Source organism: Pinus tabuliformis, chromosome 2_1 (genome assembly GCF_031772625.1).
Source record: "Pinus tabuliformis cultivar Carrire ecotype Pingquan chromosome 2_1, CPIR1, whole genome shotgun sequence".
Classification (NCBI taxonomy): Eukaryota; Viridiplantae; Streptophyta; class Pinopsida; order Pinales; family Pinaceae; genus Pinus; species Pinus tabuliformis.
In genome coordinates this window covers 919,577,941-919,593,856 of record NC_142299.1, presented here as the reverse complement: position 1 = coordinate 919,593,856, position 15,916 = coordinate 919,577,941, and the positions used below count along the sequence as shown (strand labels likewise).

At 34.5% G+C, this 15,916-nt stretch overlaps 1 protein-coding gene across 1 annotated transcript; it reads right to left on the bottom strand.

The window, feature by feature from the left end:
• Positions 1 to 1,367: 1,367 nt before the first annotated feature.
• LOC149203657 (uncharacterized) lies at positions 1,368 to 9,743 on the bottom strand. Its single transcript, XM_089400227.1, has 3 exons — positions 9,481 to 9,743; positions 1,803 to 1,861; positions 1,368 to 1,716 (listed from the first exon to the last, which is right to left on the bottom strand). The coding sequence occupies exons 1-3, from the start codon at positions 9,575 to 9,577 to the stop codon at positions 1,552 to 1,554; spliced, it is 321 nt and encodes a 106-aa protein (XP_089256353.1). The 5' UTR covers positions 9,578 to 9,743; the 3' UTR covers positions 1,368 to 1,551.
• Between the last annotated feature and the right edge of the window lie 6,173 nt (positions 9,744 to 15,916).

Here is a 15,916-nt window from a genome sequence, read left to right as displayed (position 1 = left end):
GGGCTTGGAGAAGGGAGTTTGCTGTTTGGAGTACCTTGCTGCTCGAAAAAACTGTGTTTCGTATTTCTTCATAAAATGGAAGGGATAAGAAGGCTTTCTTTGCTTAACAAGTGAATTATTTAATGTAGTTTGATAATGTAAGGGTTATAATAAAAATTTATGTTGTACATGGTGGTCAAAGATGTAAGTTAATATTGCAATCAGATTGTGGCTGTTTCAAAGGTTGAAAAATTCGTTTAAGGGATTACGGAAAGTGGTTTCCATATATATAATAAAAATTAAATATAAACAGCACATCTGGTTCATAAGAAGCTCTAACATATACTTTTTCTGAACAATAATTATTATATATTTATTACACATCCCATTCCTAACGAAACGTATACGATATCTGGTTGTGACTCGAGTGATCAACCATCTAACCTTTTAATCCGGCTCATTAGAAACTCTAACATATACTTTTTTTTCGGAAAAATAACGAAACGTATACGATCTCTGGTTGTGATGGAAGAATCAACCGTTTAAAGGTGAAGGGTGTATTGTTAAGTTACGGTATAGAATATGTAGTTGGTTAGGTATGTGTTTTGATTTAAAAAAAATAACCAATTTTGTTTAATTTTTTCAAAAAAAGTATTTTTTTAAACATAAAAATAAATTTAAAGAAAAATATGTTTTTTAAATAGTAAAAGAAAAGATATTTAGGTGAAATGTTGCCAAAAATAAAACTATTTCTCCAAAGATAAAGATAAAAATAATTAAAAAAAAAAAAAAGATTTTTTTTTAAAAGTGAAGGAAAATATATTTAGGTAAAAGGTTGCTAAAAATAAAAGTACTTCTCCAAAGATAAAGATAAAAATAATTTCAAGGAAAAGAGATGGTTTTTTAATAGTGAAGGAAAAGATACTTGGGTAAAATATTGTTCAAAATAAAAGTACTTCTCCAAAAATAAAAATAATATGAAGGAAATGATATTTCTTGAAAAGTAAATTTGAGATGGTTAAATTGGTTTTTGAGCTCAGGTTTATAATAACTTATGCTATTGTTCTATGGTACTCATGTGAAATATAGTCTATTTAAAAGAAAATTAAACAATCATAAATCTATCTTAATTCTGGATCTACTAAAAACTTACAAAACAAAATTTAATTAAGAAATTGATCCATTTAAACATTTAATAAATCCAAAATTAAAATAAATCTAAACTAATTTACTTATAAACCAAAATACTACATCCCACTTCCATATCTTCCATATCGAAGCTAAGGAAGCAGTAAAGGCAGAACATGGAACTCTTCCATATCGAAGCTAAGGAAGCAGTAAAGGCAGAACACGGAACTCTTAACGCATAAATCCGTAGGGAAGTCTTTGTGATATAGGTGCTCTAATATTTGATACATGTCAAGAAAATGGATATATAAAATTGTTCATAAAATAAATAGGGTTCTTGTGCCAATACATATTGACCTTCTCGTATACCCTATTACCTCGTTGATTGTAAGGACCGCAAGTATTGTTGCAGGGTAGGCAATATAGCTGAGCATTACGCGAGCCTTATGGGTCGTGCTGTTGAGTGTAGATGTAGTCCACATGAGCAACCAGTTCTCGTCTCATCGACCAATCTTCTTCACAATCTGCATTGTTGCAGTTTTCTTCCAGATCATTCATCTCTGGGCTTCCATCTGCAGGCTTCTCCGTCCTAGGCCCGCCCGAGGAGACCTGCAAAATCAAAACTCTTTGAAATAATAAAACTAGACGTTGAAAGCTAATCATGGGTAAATCTCAGAAGTCGTTCCTACACTTACTCCATGGTCTGTTGCTTTTGCTGTCCATATGTCGGAGTCCTTTAAAATATGATCTTTCTCTGTGAGCAGAAGACCAGACCTGCTTTAGTTTTCACATTTCTATGTGGTGTCCTGATAAGTTGTTAATGCTTGGAGGGTACCCATGACAATGATTTTTAATAGACCATCAATACTATATTTGTGTAAATAACTTTATGACTTAAAATTTTTGTCAAATATAGTAACAAAAAAGGAGTAAGAAAATTCCACTTAAAAATTCAAGGGATGTTGCTCGTAGCAAACATGTTAGCATAGATGGTGCCCTGGAACCAGAAGAATTTGTTGAACAAAACTAATACGCTAATACAGCAACAGAAAATTAAGTTCAACAAAACCCTGAAACCACAGGAGTTAATTGAACAAAATTAATACCCTAATCTAACAACACTTCAACAAAAGTTCAATTTATAATAATGATATGAGAGTCATAATAATTTCGTAATTGGTAGAAATTTGCCGAAGGCGTTCGCTTCAATCGTTCCAAGTAAGTACCGAGGTCATCCATCTATTTTTGGTATCAGAGCCCTGTTCTAGATCCTATCTCACTACTCTATAGACAGAATTCTATTGAAAGCCAGCAGCCTTCGAAAGGTCACTCTGTTGATCATTGGACTAAGTAGATAAACGCTTTCATTAGTCTTATTTCTGTTATAGTTCATTATGGCCAATCTGTTGCGATCATTTTCATCTATTGATAGAAAAGTCATAACTGAAGTCTCGTCACGATCGTCTGAGTCCGAGTCGGTAGAAAATGAAAATCATGAATTAGTTGAAGACCCTGAACATTGGACTCCTCCTACTCTTAATTCTACTGATATCTATAAGCTACCCATGACTTTCTTGTTTAAGAAGAAAAATTTTCTGAAAGAAGTCGAAATTACTATTAAGATATCCGGTCCTTCTGTTCAAATCCTTGCTTTGAATTTATTTTCCGATGATGAAATTAAAAAGTTTCGGCAATATGTTAAAGATGGAAAATATTTCTATCTTCATTTTGGGGGGATAAGAATTGGTTTAGCTCCATTGTTTCGACATGGAATCAATACTCCCTGCATTGCTGAATTGTTTGACACACGTCATCAAAATTATGAACATGCTAGGATTGGAACCATCCAAGGAAACCTTGCTTCTGGTTGTCAGTATGGAACTATATATCCTGATTATGCCATTAGTTTAAATGATGTTCATTTAAAAGATTGTTGGAAATTACTATCTGGTGTACAAGGGTTAACAATGGCTGAAGAAAGTGAATACCTTTCTGTTATAGGACAAGCCTCATTCCAATTAACTAATACAGCACATCCTAAGTTAAAACAGCCTGTCTTAAAGGATTGTGTTACAGTTGGCATGTCTAATGCTCAAGTCGAAGGTGTTCTCTATGACCCTACTGAGTTACCTGATAATTGGTATTTCCAATACAAGTCAATAGTGGATCCAAAGCAGCCTCAATCCAAACTGAAAAGAGTCACTATTGATAATGGCCATGTCAAGATAATTCCTAAAAGACCAGTCATTCCTAAACCTGTCTCTAAGCCAAAGAGATATGTGTTTCCGATGGTCCCTCATGAAGTTTCTTCTCGAAGTCAAGTTTCTGAAAGTATACCTGAAGAAGAAGAAACTGAAGTTATAGGTGAACCCTCTTTGTCACCTCATGAATTGTATATACCTGAATATAAACCATTTTTACCTTCTGTAAATAAGATGCATAGAATACGTAATGCTTTTCCTCCTATAGAAGAATGGCAATATGCCAATCGGAGATTTGTAAAAGGCGGCAAATGGCCACCCAAGACCAAGTTTTGTACTACTTCCTCCTCTTCTAGACAGCCACCTACTAGAGCTGATTGTGCTCCTCTCATTGAACATAATTCTCAGAATCCTACTGATTTGGATCAGACATATCAAATTGGGAATTATTTAACTACATGGTGTGCTCATGCTGAAGATGTTCTTGATGATTTGGGTTCTCAAAGTGATCAGATCTTAGCCAATCTTAAACTTCTGCATGATGAACAATCTGCTGAACAGCAGAGAAGAGAAGAAAAGGAGAAGAGAAGAAGACAAAGAAAGAAAAGAGAAGAACAGCCTCCAAGATTTGTTAAATCTATGGAAATTCCACCTAAATGGGAAACAAGTGAATCACCTGATGATGTTGCCGATTTTGCTGAATCTAGTAACAGCCAATTAAGTACTAAAACTGTACCTCCTAAATTTTCTAGTTTATATAAGAACAAAGGAGATTTGGCTACTATAGAAAATGCTGCAACTTTGTTTCCATCATTTATTATGCCATCTTTGCAGAAAGCCAATGTGCAGAGAGATCCAAAATATCCTAGAGTTGAAGAAGATTTATTTCATACTAATTCTTCTGGATATGTTTTAGATCTTGATAAGTCATCTAATCCTGCAGAATCTATCAGAATTTGGATAGGTGCACTTTATCAAATGCAAGTTGTCTCCAAATTAGATAATTTCTCCATTTTCTTGTTGGCGGAGAAAAGAATGGCTGGAATTGTTTGGGATTGGTGGATGAGCGCTTCTCAAGAAGAACGCAATAATGTAGCAGCTTTAGGCTTGGCTACTTTAGAAGTTCTCTTGTTAACACAGTTTGTTCCCGAGCCACAAGATGAAAAGAAAATAATCATTACAGATTTAACCCGCATGCAATTGACTAATCTCAAAGATTTAGATCAATTTGGAGCTGATTATATGGGTAAAATCTATAAAGCTAATCTGGTAAATGACCATACACAGAAGATTGCTTTTCTTTCTAAATTACCGGGAAATATAGGGGATATGATTATGAAAGATCTTGAAATCCAAGGTAAAAAGATAGACCAAATTTACTGGATTGATCTCCTATTTCGTTGTCAAGAGAAAGTTAAATATTTGTGTTGGCAAAAACAGGTACATGATATTTCACCTAATCTGAATGTATGTAGATCTGTTTTACCCTGGACTCCTTTTAGAAAAAGAAGATCAAAGAGATATGGTAAATACAGACCTAAAAGAATTGTTAATCCAAAGAGACCATTCAGAAAGTTTAGGTATGTCAAAAAGAGGAAACAGCCAAGAAAAGATAATGCTTGCTTTATTTGTAAGCAAGAAGGACATTTTGCAAGAAACTGCAAAAAGAGTTCCTCTAATAAGCTCAAAGCCTGTTTTGATATTGAAGAGTTTGCAGACGATTGGTCTGTTGTTGCTTCTGATGATGAAGTCTCAGATGTATATATTCTGACTGATGCTTCTTTGTCAGATACTGAGTCTGTACAGGATTATAATAATAAGATGAATCTTGCCTATCAAGATTCTGATGAAGAGTCTGTATTATATGAAGATGATCTAAGTGATGATGATCATTCTGTTGATTTTGAAGAAGATGAAACAGAAGAATATTCTGATACTTCTGTTACTACTACTACAACTGTTGCTACTGAGAATTCTTTACCTAATTTGTTATCTGTTAAATCTCAGCCTATTCAGAATTCTTTATGTCCATATCCAAAAACAGTTGTATCATCTTCTATTCCTTCTAGTTCTGCTGATGAACAAGCATTTATGAAAAAACTTGTCAGAACTAGTGATATGTTGTATATACCTGTTGAAGTACAAGTTCGTGGAGAATGGATTTCTGTTGATGCATTCATAGATACTGGTGGTTCTAACAATCTGGCTAGACCATCTCTCTTTAAGGGATTATGGAAACCCTTACAGAATATCCTTCGATCTGAAACCATTGGTGGTTCAGTCAATCTGACTCATTATGTTGATAATGTTTCAATGAAACTTGGGGGGAATATTATAAAGATTTCTGCTATTCAACATTATGATAATTCTGCAAGTCTTTTTCTGGGAATGCCTTTCATTAATTCAGTCTTACCTGTTACAATAAGCAATGATAAAATCATTTGCAATATCAAGAAGAAAGCAGTCTCAGTCCCCAGGTTAACTTTGGCTAATTCTGAAGCCAGGAGAGATCAGAGTCAGAAAAAGGTAGGTCATAAACGGCAATCCCAACAGAGAAAAGAATCTCATGATTGGGAAGAAGTTTTACAGATATATGAAGCCAAAGCTCAACCTACTCAAAAGGCCATTAGAGATCCTAATTGGTCTGCAGAACAAGTTCAGATATTTGAGGAATTGCTTAAATGTTGTTCTAACAATCCTCAAGCTTTTTGGACAGCTCAGAGCCCTAAGCAGGAAATTATTACTCTACATGATAATGGAGTAACTGGCAAATTAATACCCTGCACTCCAGATGAAGAGAAAGAGATGCGGAAACAAATTCAAGAATTACTTGATCTTAATTTGATTGAAGTAAGTGAATCTCATTATTCCTGTTCTGCATTCTTAGTTCGCAATCATTCTGAGATTGTTCGAGGTAAAGATAGGATGGTGATAAATTATAAGCCTTTAAATGCTATTACTAAGAGCTTTAATTATCCCATGCCTCGCCAAGAGACAATAATGCAGAAAATTCATGATAGCAAGATCTTTAGCAAGTTTGATATGAAATCTGGTTATTATCAAATACAAATTGCAGAAGAAGATCGTCATAAGACTGCATTCACATGTCCAGCTGGGTTCTATCAATGGCGTGTTGTGCCATTTGGTCTTAAGAATGCTCCTGCATTCTTCCAACGTCGGATGGATCATATTTTTGGTTCATACGATTTCATTGTTGTATATATTGATGACATTCTTGTTTTTAGTTCAGATTTAGCTTCCCATTTGAAGCATTTAGAAGTTTTCCTAGAAGAAGCTAAGAAACATGGCTTAGTCTTATCCGAGAAGAAAATGGTCTTATTTCAAGACAGTATTGATTTTCTTGGTATTACAGTCAGACAAGGTAAAATTCAGATGCAACCTCATGTGCTACAAAAGTTATCTGAATTTCCTGATGAATTACAAGACAAGCCTATGATCCAAAGATTTTTGGGAATTCTTAATTATGTACATAAATATATTCCTAATCTTTCTGCTAAAACTTCTCCTATCCGAGAATTTATCAATGGTGGTTGGTCCAAAGAAGCTACTCAAGCAGTGAAGCTTCTCAAACAAGAATGCCAGAAACTGCCAATTCTTAAACCTCCTGGTAATGGTCCTTTAATTCTTCAGACTGATGCTTCTGATCATTTTTGGGCAGCTACTCTTTTTGAAAAGAGGAGAGATGAGAAAGGTAATGAAGAAGAAGTATTATGTGCATATGCTTCAGGAGAATTTACTAGTTATCAAAAAGGATATTTCCCTGCAGAAAAAGAAACCTTAGCAATCTTTAATGGTATTCAGAAATTTGAAATATATCTGGCACCAACAAAGTTCTTGATTAGAACTGATTCAATGAATTTCAAATATTTCTTGAATGCTAAGATATCTCAGCAGTTAGCTAGAGGTCGTCTATTAGCTTGGCAGATGTGGTTTCAAATGTATGATTTTGATGTTGAATGGATTCCAGGGAATTCTAACTATTTACCTGATGCTCTTACCAGAGAGATGAATAAAGTTCATGTGTACAGTGAAAGCCTGTTTACAATTGCCGGAACCAGTGCGGCAGATGATTCTTTTGATACATTTGTACAGCGTTTTCATATTTTAGAATATTTATTATCAGATATCACTGATCAGATTAAAAAGGTAATCGGTCTCCGATTAAGAAGAAATCAGTGGATTCAAAGATGTCAAGCCTGGCAGCATAAAAATGTTGGCATCTTTCTCAACCTCAATGAAGAACTGGTAAAGGTATATCCTCTACCTAATCTACAAGTTAAGCTCTATTTTATTCAGCTTGATGACACTTGGCTAAGTCATTATACTCCAGACATGATCAAGACTTTGAAGACTCTGAATTATTATCAGATAATTGGAGCAATTGACTTCTCTACTTCAATGTATAGTACTGCTAAAATGTTAGATCTCATCGAAGTCAATATGAATGGTCTGGTTGAAAGATTTCTGAAATCTCTTAAAATCCCAGATTTATTTGAAGAAATCGAAGCTGCATATCTGCAACAAAATACTGAACATTTTGTGTCTACAGATTCTTTCCCTCAATTTGAAATGTTTCAGTCTTTTGCTGATTGGGAGATACGACAAGGAAAGTGTCAGAAGAAAATTCAAGAAAGAGCTTCTCAATGTGTATTACGGACCCTGCAATACCTAGCAACATTTACAGAGCCATGGGATTATCAAAGTATGGAATTTCGAAATGCTATTGAGCCTAATCCATTTTCACAGCTCTATGGTAAAGAATCTATTGTGAAATCTACTCTCGCTGATGATCCAGAACAAATCAAAAAGATTTCATTATGGCTCCAAGATTTTCATTCTTTAAAACTGGGGGAGAAGATATCAATGATTAAAACACTTGAATTGTTGCAAGGAAATCAAAAAGTATTTCGCTTAATAGTAAATCAGAAAGCTGTGATTACTATTAATGTATATTCATGTTCATGGTCCGAAGACGCAGTTTGCCTGATTAATCTACTTCTCTCTAATCGCGTCTGTTCTTCAATGGTGTTTGAATTAGGGTGGCAAGAACAAGGCAATCTTAGCCATCAATGTAAATTATGGGTTCAATCAAGTATTGAACAGTCTGTAAGTATGTTTCAGATCTTTAAGTGGGATTTATTAGATGGTGTTGAACTGGCTGTACAGTCTTTGCCAGTATTCAAGACTAGTAGAAAAGATCGTTTCTTAGGAATAGAAATTGATCCTTTTGCATATGTGAACCGGTGGAATAAAGATGATTTCTTATTTCCATCCAAAAGTTTAAAGAAGTCGGCAGATACTATTCGTCTCAATTATGACACCGGACAGAGTTCACGGGCTCCACAAAAAGAGGATTCCTCTATTATCATCCACGATCCAAAAGGAAAAGCTAAAGTGGATAGTGAAAAAGATACTGTCTTTGTGGATGTATATCAAGATGCTCAAGGACAAAATGATCCAACTTGGGAAAAGGATTATTTATCATGGCTTACGACAACATGGAAAGATTCCACGGCAACTTTATCGTACGATTGGGATAAGGTCCATACTCCATCAGATTCTGAATTCGGATACGACAGCGATAGAAGTCCGAAAGGTTCTTGGTAAAGAATCTCTTTGTCAGCAATGTGACACTGTTGGTCACATGTTGTGACGAATCTTTGTATATAAAGAAAAGTTGAGTAGACACCGTCAGTGGATAAAGATACTGACAGGACCCTCAATTATTTCTACTTTTATGTCATGCATTAGGTCATCTAGATTCGTTTCTTAGGTTATTTAAAGAGAGCTATCTCTCATTGTAAATCATCGTGAGCTATCGAGCTAGTGTGAGTGTGTGAGTGTGTGTGTGTAATCAGAGCTCATATCCTCTGAGTTTCAGTGATAGTGTAATTTTACTTTGAATAATATTGAAGCCTGCTGGGCCGCCAGTCTGAGGACTGTTTCTTTTAAGAGCATCGTAATGCCATTGAGTGAGATCGTAAGGCGTGTTTGAAGTAAGTCGCAAGGGGCGCAGTTGTCCACGCAGTCTCTGGGTTGATGTGTTGAAGAAATTTGCAGAAGGCGTTCGCTTCAATCGTTCCAAGTAAGTACCGAGGTCATCCATCTCTATTTTGACGGAAATATGTGGCGATAATGGAATGAGTTAAACCTGTAGTCAAAGAGCGAATAACGTTTGCAGTGCAGACTAGTAGAATGGCAGATATAAGTAAAGGAAGTGTGCTCAGTTGCCTTTTCGTCCACGCCATTTGATCTTCTTAACAGATTAGAAAACCCTATTTCCTTGTCTTGTCAAACTTTCCTGTTCACATAAATATAGATGATAGCACATTATATTTGAAAACCAAAGTAATCCTGGAAAGCAAAGGGACAGGAACCGAGGAAAAATGTTAGACTACACCAATAGAACGCAGATACGGCTAGCGAAGAGCTCCAAAAAAGATGGAGTACGAACTTTGTGAAGAGACCACATAGTTATATTTCACGGGATTGGCCAGACCTTCAAAAAAGATGGAGTACGAACTTTGTGAAGAGGCCACATCGGTATATTTTCGGCATTGGCAAGCCAGTTACTGGGTTGCAAAGCAAATGCTACGGCGTAATTTCAGTCGGAATGCATGACATAATATTTATGTATATAAATCGCTTAGTCTAACGAGTTGGAGGAGTTGTTCGGAAAATTATGGAAATTCCGATCATATTTAGAGAAAATCTGGCCAGGATTTTTGTAAATCCAAGTTATAGCTGTTAAATTTTACAATTTTAGGTGCCCTACTGTAAGATTTTTGAGAAACATAGATAGATCTAGATCTGCAAAACAATAACAAGCTTGCAAGAGAAGGAAGAAAGCGACCAAGAATTGAGAAAAGAATGAAAGTAATTCTACAATATTAGTTTTAGAATAAATACATAAAAGCAACTAAGTTAAGCTTAGTTGTAAATGCAATAACTAAAGCTAACTAAAGCTAAGTGTGCTTTATCTTATGTTAATGTGTACATGTGCCACATGCAAGCAATAAGTTAACTGGAGCTAATCTAGGTGCATGTACACCAACACAGCGAGTCTAAGTGCATGTACACCAACACCTACACGTTTTTTATCGTGTTGAATCCATTTTCACCATCAAAAACACACGATTCAAACACCGCAAGATTTTTTGAAAATTTTATACCGGAATTCCCACCACTTTTAATGGTAGAGACACTGATTTACTAAAGAACTTTCAATTGCAATTGCCATGACAGAACGCGTAAGCGTACTGAAAAGATTAAAACTGGACCAACCGCAACCATCGATCACAAGAGTTTGCCGGTCAAGGTCTAGTCTGACGAAGGCGGCATGGCAGTCGCCGAGGAGACGTGTCCTTCGAGTCAGTGTGTAGAAAATGTATACTTAGGGCGCGCTTCTATGCCATATTCTGGGCCATGTACACTTTAGGGGGCGCTTCTATGCGCTATTGTTTGGCCAAACCATGACCACCAAAAATCTTGCCTTTGCAAACACCGCATTTGTCACCTAGGTTAAGATGTTTTTTCGGACACTTTTGAAGATAAAAAATCATTTTAAATAATTAAATATTATAATTTTATTTACAATTTATTTTTGGTGGATTTAAAAAAAAAAAACCTAAAATAATTAAACAAACGTCAATTTTGTTAAAATTTAATTAAATAATTTTTGCAAGGGATAGTTTAGTTAGTTGAGTTTTTGTTGTTAAGTATTATGTTTATGGGATGTCACAAGGTCAAATCCTTTTGACGTCCTTGGGTTTAGGCCTTGCTAGTTTTGCAGATGAATAAATTCCTTCAGGTTAATCTCCCTGAATTTTCTTGTAGATGTAACAGGCATTTTGCCGGCCTGTATTTGACAGTTGGTTTGCCGTGACGTGCTAGTAACAATGGAACACATAATTTTGATGTTTAATTTTTTTGAAAACGTTCTTACACCCAATTTATTTTCCATTTACTAGTGTGTTTTTTTGCAAGTTGACTCCTCACTGAACGACGTAACTACATGTCTGGCCTTTGCAACCATAATTGATTCGCCACTGTGCTAAAAATTATATTTGCAAGTTGACTCCTCACTGAATGATACAACTGCAAGTCTGGACTTTGCAACCACAACCGACTAGCCACTCGATTAAAAACTGTAAGGGAAAGTTACCTTTCTTGGCATTTAAGAATATCATTTGGTTGAGTATGTGGCCTTGCGACTGACATTCGATTGGCATCCTTTTAAGAAAGCACGCGATGCCACATGCTCTTAAATTTCCTATGGGTGATCACCTGAATTGTATGCACGTGCAAAACACCAAATTAGTAATTAGACAAGTCATATATCAAAAATCCAAAAGTACCAAAATCCAGAAGTATCAAAATTTTCACCTGAAATTTCTATGGAAACTTGTTAATTTTGTTGGGTTAACAATGAGAAAACCCAAAGAAAGATTTAAAAAGAGGGACACATTAAGAATTTAATCAATCTTCGACTGCAACCCTTTCCTGCATAGAGGGCACTGAAGTTTACAGTAAAACCACTGAAAAACCACTGAACCTGAGGAGTCCCTCTCAGATTCACCAACAATCTTGACATTGAATCATCAATGACGATGACAATGTTTATTTTACTGACAAGAGTAAATTTTATTGAGTAGTACTTTGATCGCAGATTTCGGAAATTTAACAAACATAAACGGAATTAAATAGTTAATTTATTCATCTCAAATAGTTAATCATGCATGTTCCGAATATTCTAAAATCCACAATCTAATGACAGTAAATTCATTCATGATCTGCGATGTTTTGTTTTCCTGAAACAATTCCTTTCAATCAAGTGGGTGCAAGTCATTCCTCATCACATTGCGCTTTGGGTTATTAAAAGGTATCTTTAACTGGATTGTGGATTCTTCGAATATTCTGAATAAAAAAGATATAGTGAGGTCGTTTGACTCTTGTCCATGCCTTTTAAATTCTAAAATATTCCTAGAATCTACAATTAACATAAATTCATGACTTATTGAAAGGCTATAATGCACAATTGATTTAAGGTTTGGGTTGTGCGTGATTAAGCCTGGTTCTAGCATATTGCAGGCATTTCCTTCGAGTTGTTTTCTCGGCGGAGTCATCCGGGCGCGCGTTAAAGTATAATTCTAAAATGAAAGAAACTCATGTTCTGGTAGAAAGGTCTCCATTTTCCAAACGGGTTGACTCTAAGCAAGGATTGAAACTTTTTTATTTATGCATCCTGCGCGGAAAGGTTAGCATTCATGGCTCTCGTGATTATAGAATGGGGAATTTGTTTACATGGGCATTCAAAGCTCTTTATTTATTTATTTATTTTTTTTTATTTAGAAAAGGCAGGTGACTTTATAAAGAGGAATTTATTTTTTCTTGGGAAAAAACAATGTATTATTTGTTCCGTAAATAAATACATTCGTAGACCGCTTAGAGCAATGAAGATCATAATTTATGAAATAAATAAATACATTTGAAGACCGCTTAGAGCAATGAAGATCATAATTTATGAAAGAGAACCTTTAGCCAACTCTCTGCCAAGTACATCCAACAATTTGTTCCAATTCAAACCTGGAGAAGAACCAACATTTTCCCTTATGTTCAGCACGTACGTAAACCCCTAATTAAATTTTGGATATCTGAATCTGACATTTGACCATCAAAGAATTGGCTTTGGATTTCCAATTGAATTTGCTTACCAAGAAACTCTGAGCATACCCACAAGCACGAGGCCTTGGTCAAGTCCAATTACTTCCTTTAAGTCCAATCTTTTACTTTGCATACTTTTGTCCAATTTTCTAATCCTTTAGCTTACACATCCTTTTAATATCAATACATACATATTGTTGAAGAAAAAGAAAATGGACAATGAAATGGTCATTTTCTATGGCCTTTTCATAGCGGTGAATTTTATTGAAATCTTGTAGAATTTTTTCAAAATCAGAAATTTAAGTTATTTGTTTTGCAAATGTGGTAGAAATGTTTTGGTAAGTAAATCCATTTATATAGAAAAAAATGTATTTTAATTATAAGATATCAAAAACTCAAGTTAATTGTATTAAAAAATGCATTTCATCATTTATGTCTTCATTATAGAATACGTAATCTTTGGTACATCAAATTTCAAGTCTGTAAGTTATTGATCTAGTTTGACACTCGGTTTACCAAACACATCTAAGGAGAAGATTCAATTGAAAAGAACAAAAACAAGACCAAATAATAAAAATGACAAAACGGCTTTAGTCAGTTAAAAATGGAAAACATGGTTATTTAAACGAAAAGTATTGGACTCTACAAACTAAAACTAATTATTTTGTCAACAATTAATTGCACTAATTCCTCCAAAATAAACATATATGTTTATATGAAAAATTCATTTAATATTGCAATAGTTCAAAATGTATTTGGGTAAACTTAAAGATATATGTTTATATGAAAAATTCATTTAATATTGTGATAACTCAAAATGTATTTGGGCTCAGAGACTGCTAGGACATATGGTTAAACTAAATGAAAAATCAAATATATGTTTCATATTATACATGTACAAGAGCGCAGTACATATCCATGCAGAAATGTAAATTATGTGATAATATAATGATTTCATTTATATTGTTAAAGCTGAAAGTATATTTGTGCTCAAAGACCAACAGGAAACATATATGGATACAGTAAAGCAAGAAAAAACATAAATATATTATTTATATTATATATGTCCAATTTCATGGTTTTACTTGAGTTACAACAACTATAATAGTTTAGCATGTTTTAAGAATAAAGTCAAGGATTATAATCCTAAAATATTCCCAAAAATAGTGGGGGAAAAATTCTCCTTGGAGTAGGAGAAATAACCATAACCACCTCCTTCCTAAATTAGTTTTTTATTTATCTAGAGGTATGACTTATTTCTTAAATCTAAGTTGAATTTTTATTTATATTTATTTTCTATCTGTAGATAATATCTTTTAAGCTAACTATGTTAAGTTGCTTTTGTTAGGTCCCTATACTACTAGTGTAACCCCTTATTTTTGTTAGTACAACCTTATTATATTGTTGTGCCCATGTAGTCCCCATATTGTTATTATTGTGCCCTTACATTATTATTGTTATGTCGGCTCTGATTATATTATGACTCCTTAGACTCATATATATAGAAAGGAGGTCTTGTCATTTGTATCATCTAAGAATTGTTCATTTGTGTAATGTAAAGGAGGTTTCCCCCTCAAAGAGACTTATTTCTAAGGCATTCATCTATCTTTTCTATCTTTTTGTGAGCTGGTTACATAACATTTGGTATCAGAGCTATGGATTCTAGGGTTTCACTGCTCCAAACAGGTCATCGTGGAATTTTCGCTATAACGTTTTTTATGCAACGTCTTAGAAGCGCAAAACAAAACCCATTTGAGGCGAAATCGCACTGAATCTTAGATCCAAATTTTAGATCTTGTCTCGCTATATTTTAGGATATATGATTTGAGGAAGTTAGGGTTTTTGGAAGCTCCATAATTTCATCTAAAACAAATCATCGTGGAATTTTCACTATAACTTTTTTCGCTACGAAGTTTCAGAACCCGAAAAAAAAACCCATTTGATAAGAAATCGGTATGAACCTCGAGTCGAAATTTAAGATCTTGTCTCGCTGTATTTTTAGATATATTACCTAAGGAATTTAGGGTTTTTGCATACTTCTGAATTACATCCTAAAAAGGTGACCTTGGGGAAATCATCATAACAGTCTCCCTGAGCATCATATTGAAATTTCGTAAGCAGTTACAGAAATAGGATGGACTGTAGTTGCCTGTGTATATTTTTCAGATCTGAAGGTCAAAATAGTGACACGTGGCACTTCATACCAGTTCTCTCTTCTGAAAGGTATATAATCAGGTCATCTTGGGAGATTGTGCATAACTCTTCCTTGGAGAATCCAATTTCAATCAGACTAGTGGCATTAGAAAGAGGACGCAGAGGGCTACAATTGTTCGTGATTTCATAACTAGAAGATCCAAAATTATAGAGTTACAGTCGTTTCAAGATCAAGCTCCTAAAATCAAGAAAAGGAGATATGAGGAATTTTGATGGCAAGGATCTGGTAAATTGGATACTACAGATGGAGCAATATTTTGATCTACATGAGGTGCAACTATTACAAAAGGTACGTATTGCATCTTCATATTTAGAACCGGATCAATTTTTATGGTATAAAGGGCTTTGTTCTCGTAAACCACTTATTATGTGGTCAATTTTCACGGAGGAAATGATAGCACATTGTGAGGATACAAAGAGAAACACCTTCTTTAGCCAATTGATAAATCTCAAACAAAAGTGTTCAATGGCAAAGCACATTGAGGAATTTCAAAAATTTAATATAAGGGTAAATGATATTCCAAAGAAGCAAAGGATTGATGTCTTCATAGGCACTTTAAAGGATAACATTCAACATGAGGTTCGTCTTTGGTAACCTGATTCATTGGAGAAGGCATTCAGGTGGGCAAGAAAAATTGAAAGTGAAGTTATGGAAACAAGGAATCCCACCACTGATGACTATAATTATGGAAGTGTTTTTTCTCCTAGCC

What these genes read in the sequence shown, in the direction of transcription:
- LOC149203657 (XM_089400227.1), bottom strand. Translation starts at nt 9,577, where the DNA reads ATGGCGTGGACGAAAAGGCAACTGAGCACACTTCCTTTACTTATATCT. An exon ending in TATTCGCTCTTTGACTACAG is followed by an intron (nt 1,862 to 9,480) that starts GTTTAACTCATT and finishes TTCTGCTCACAG; the next exon opens with AGAAAGATCATATTTTAAAG. An exon ending in CAAAAGCAACAGACCATGGA is followed by an intron (nt 1,717 to 1,802) that starts GTAAGTGTAGGA and finishes TTGATTTTGCAG; the next exon opens with GTCTCCTCGGGCGGGCCTAG.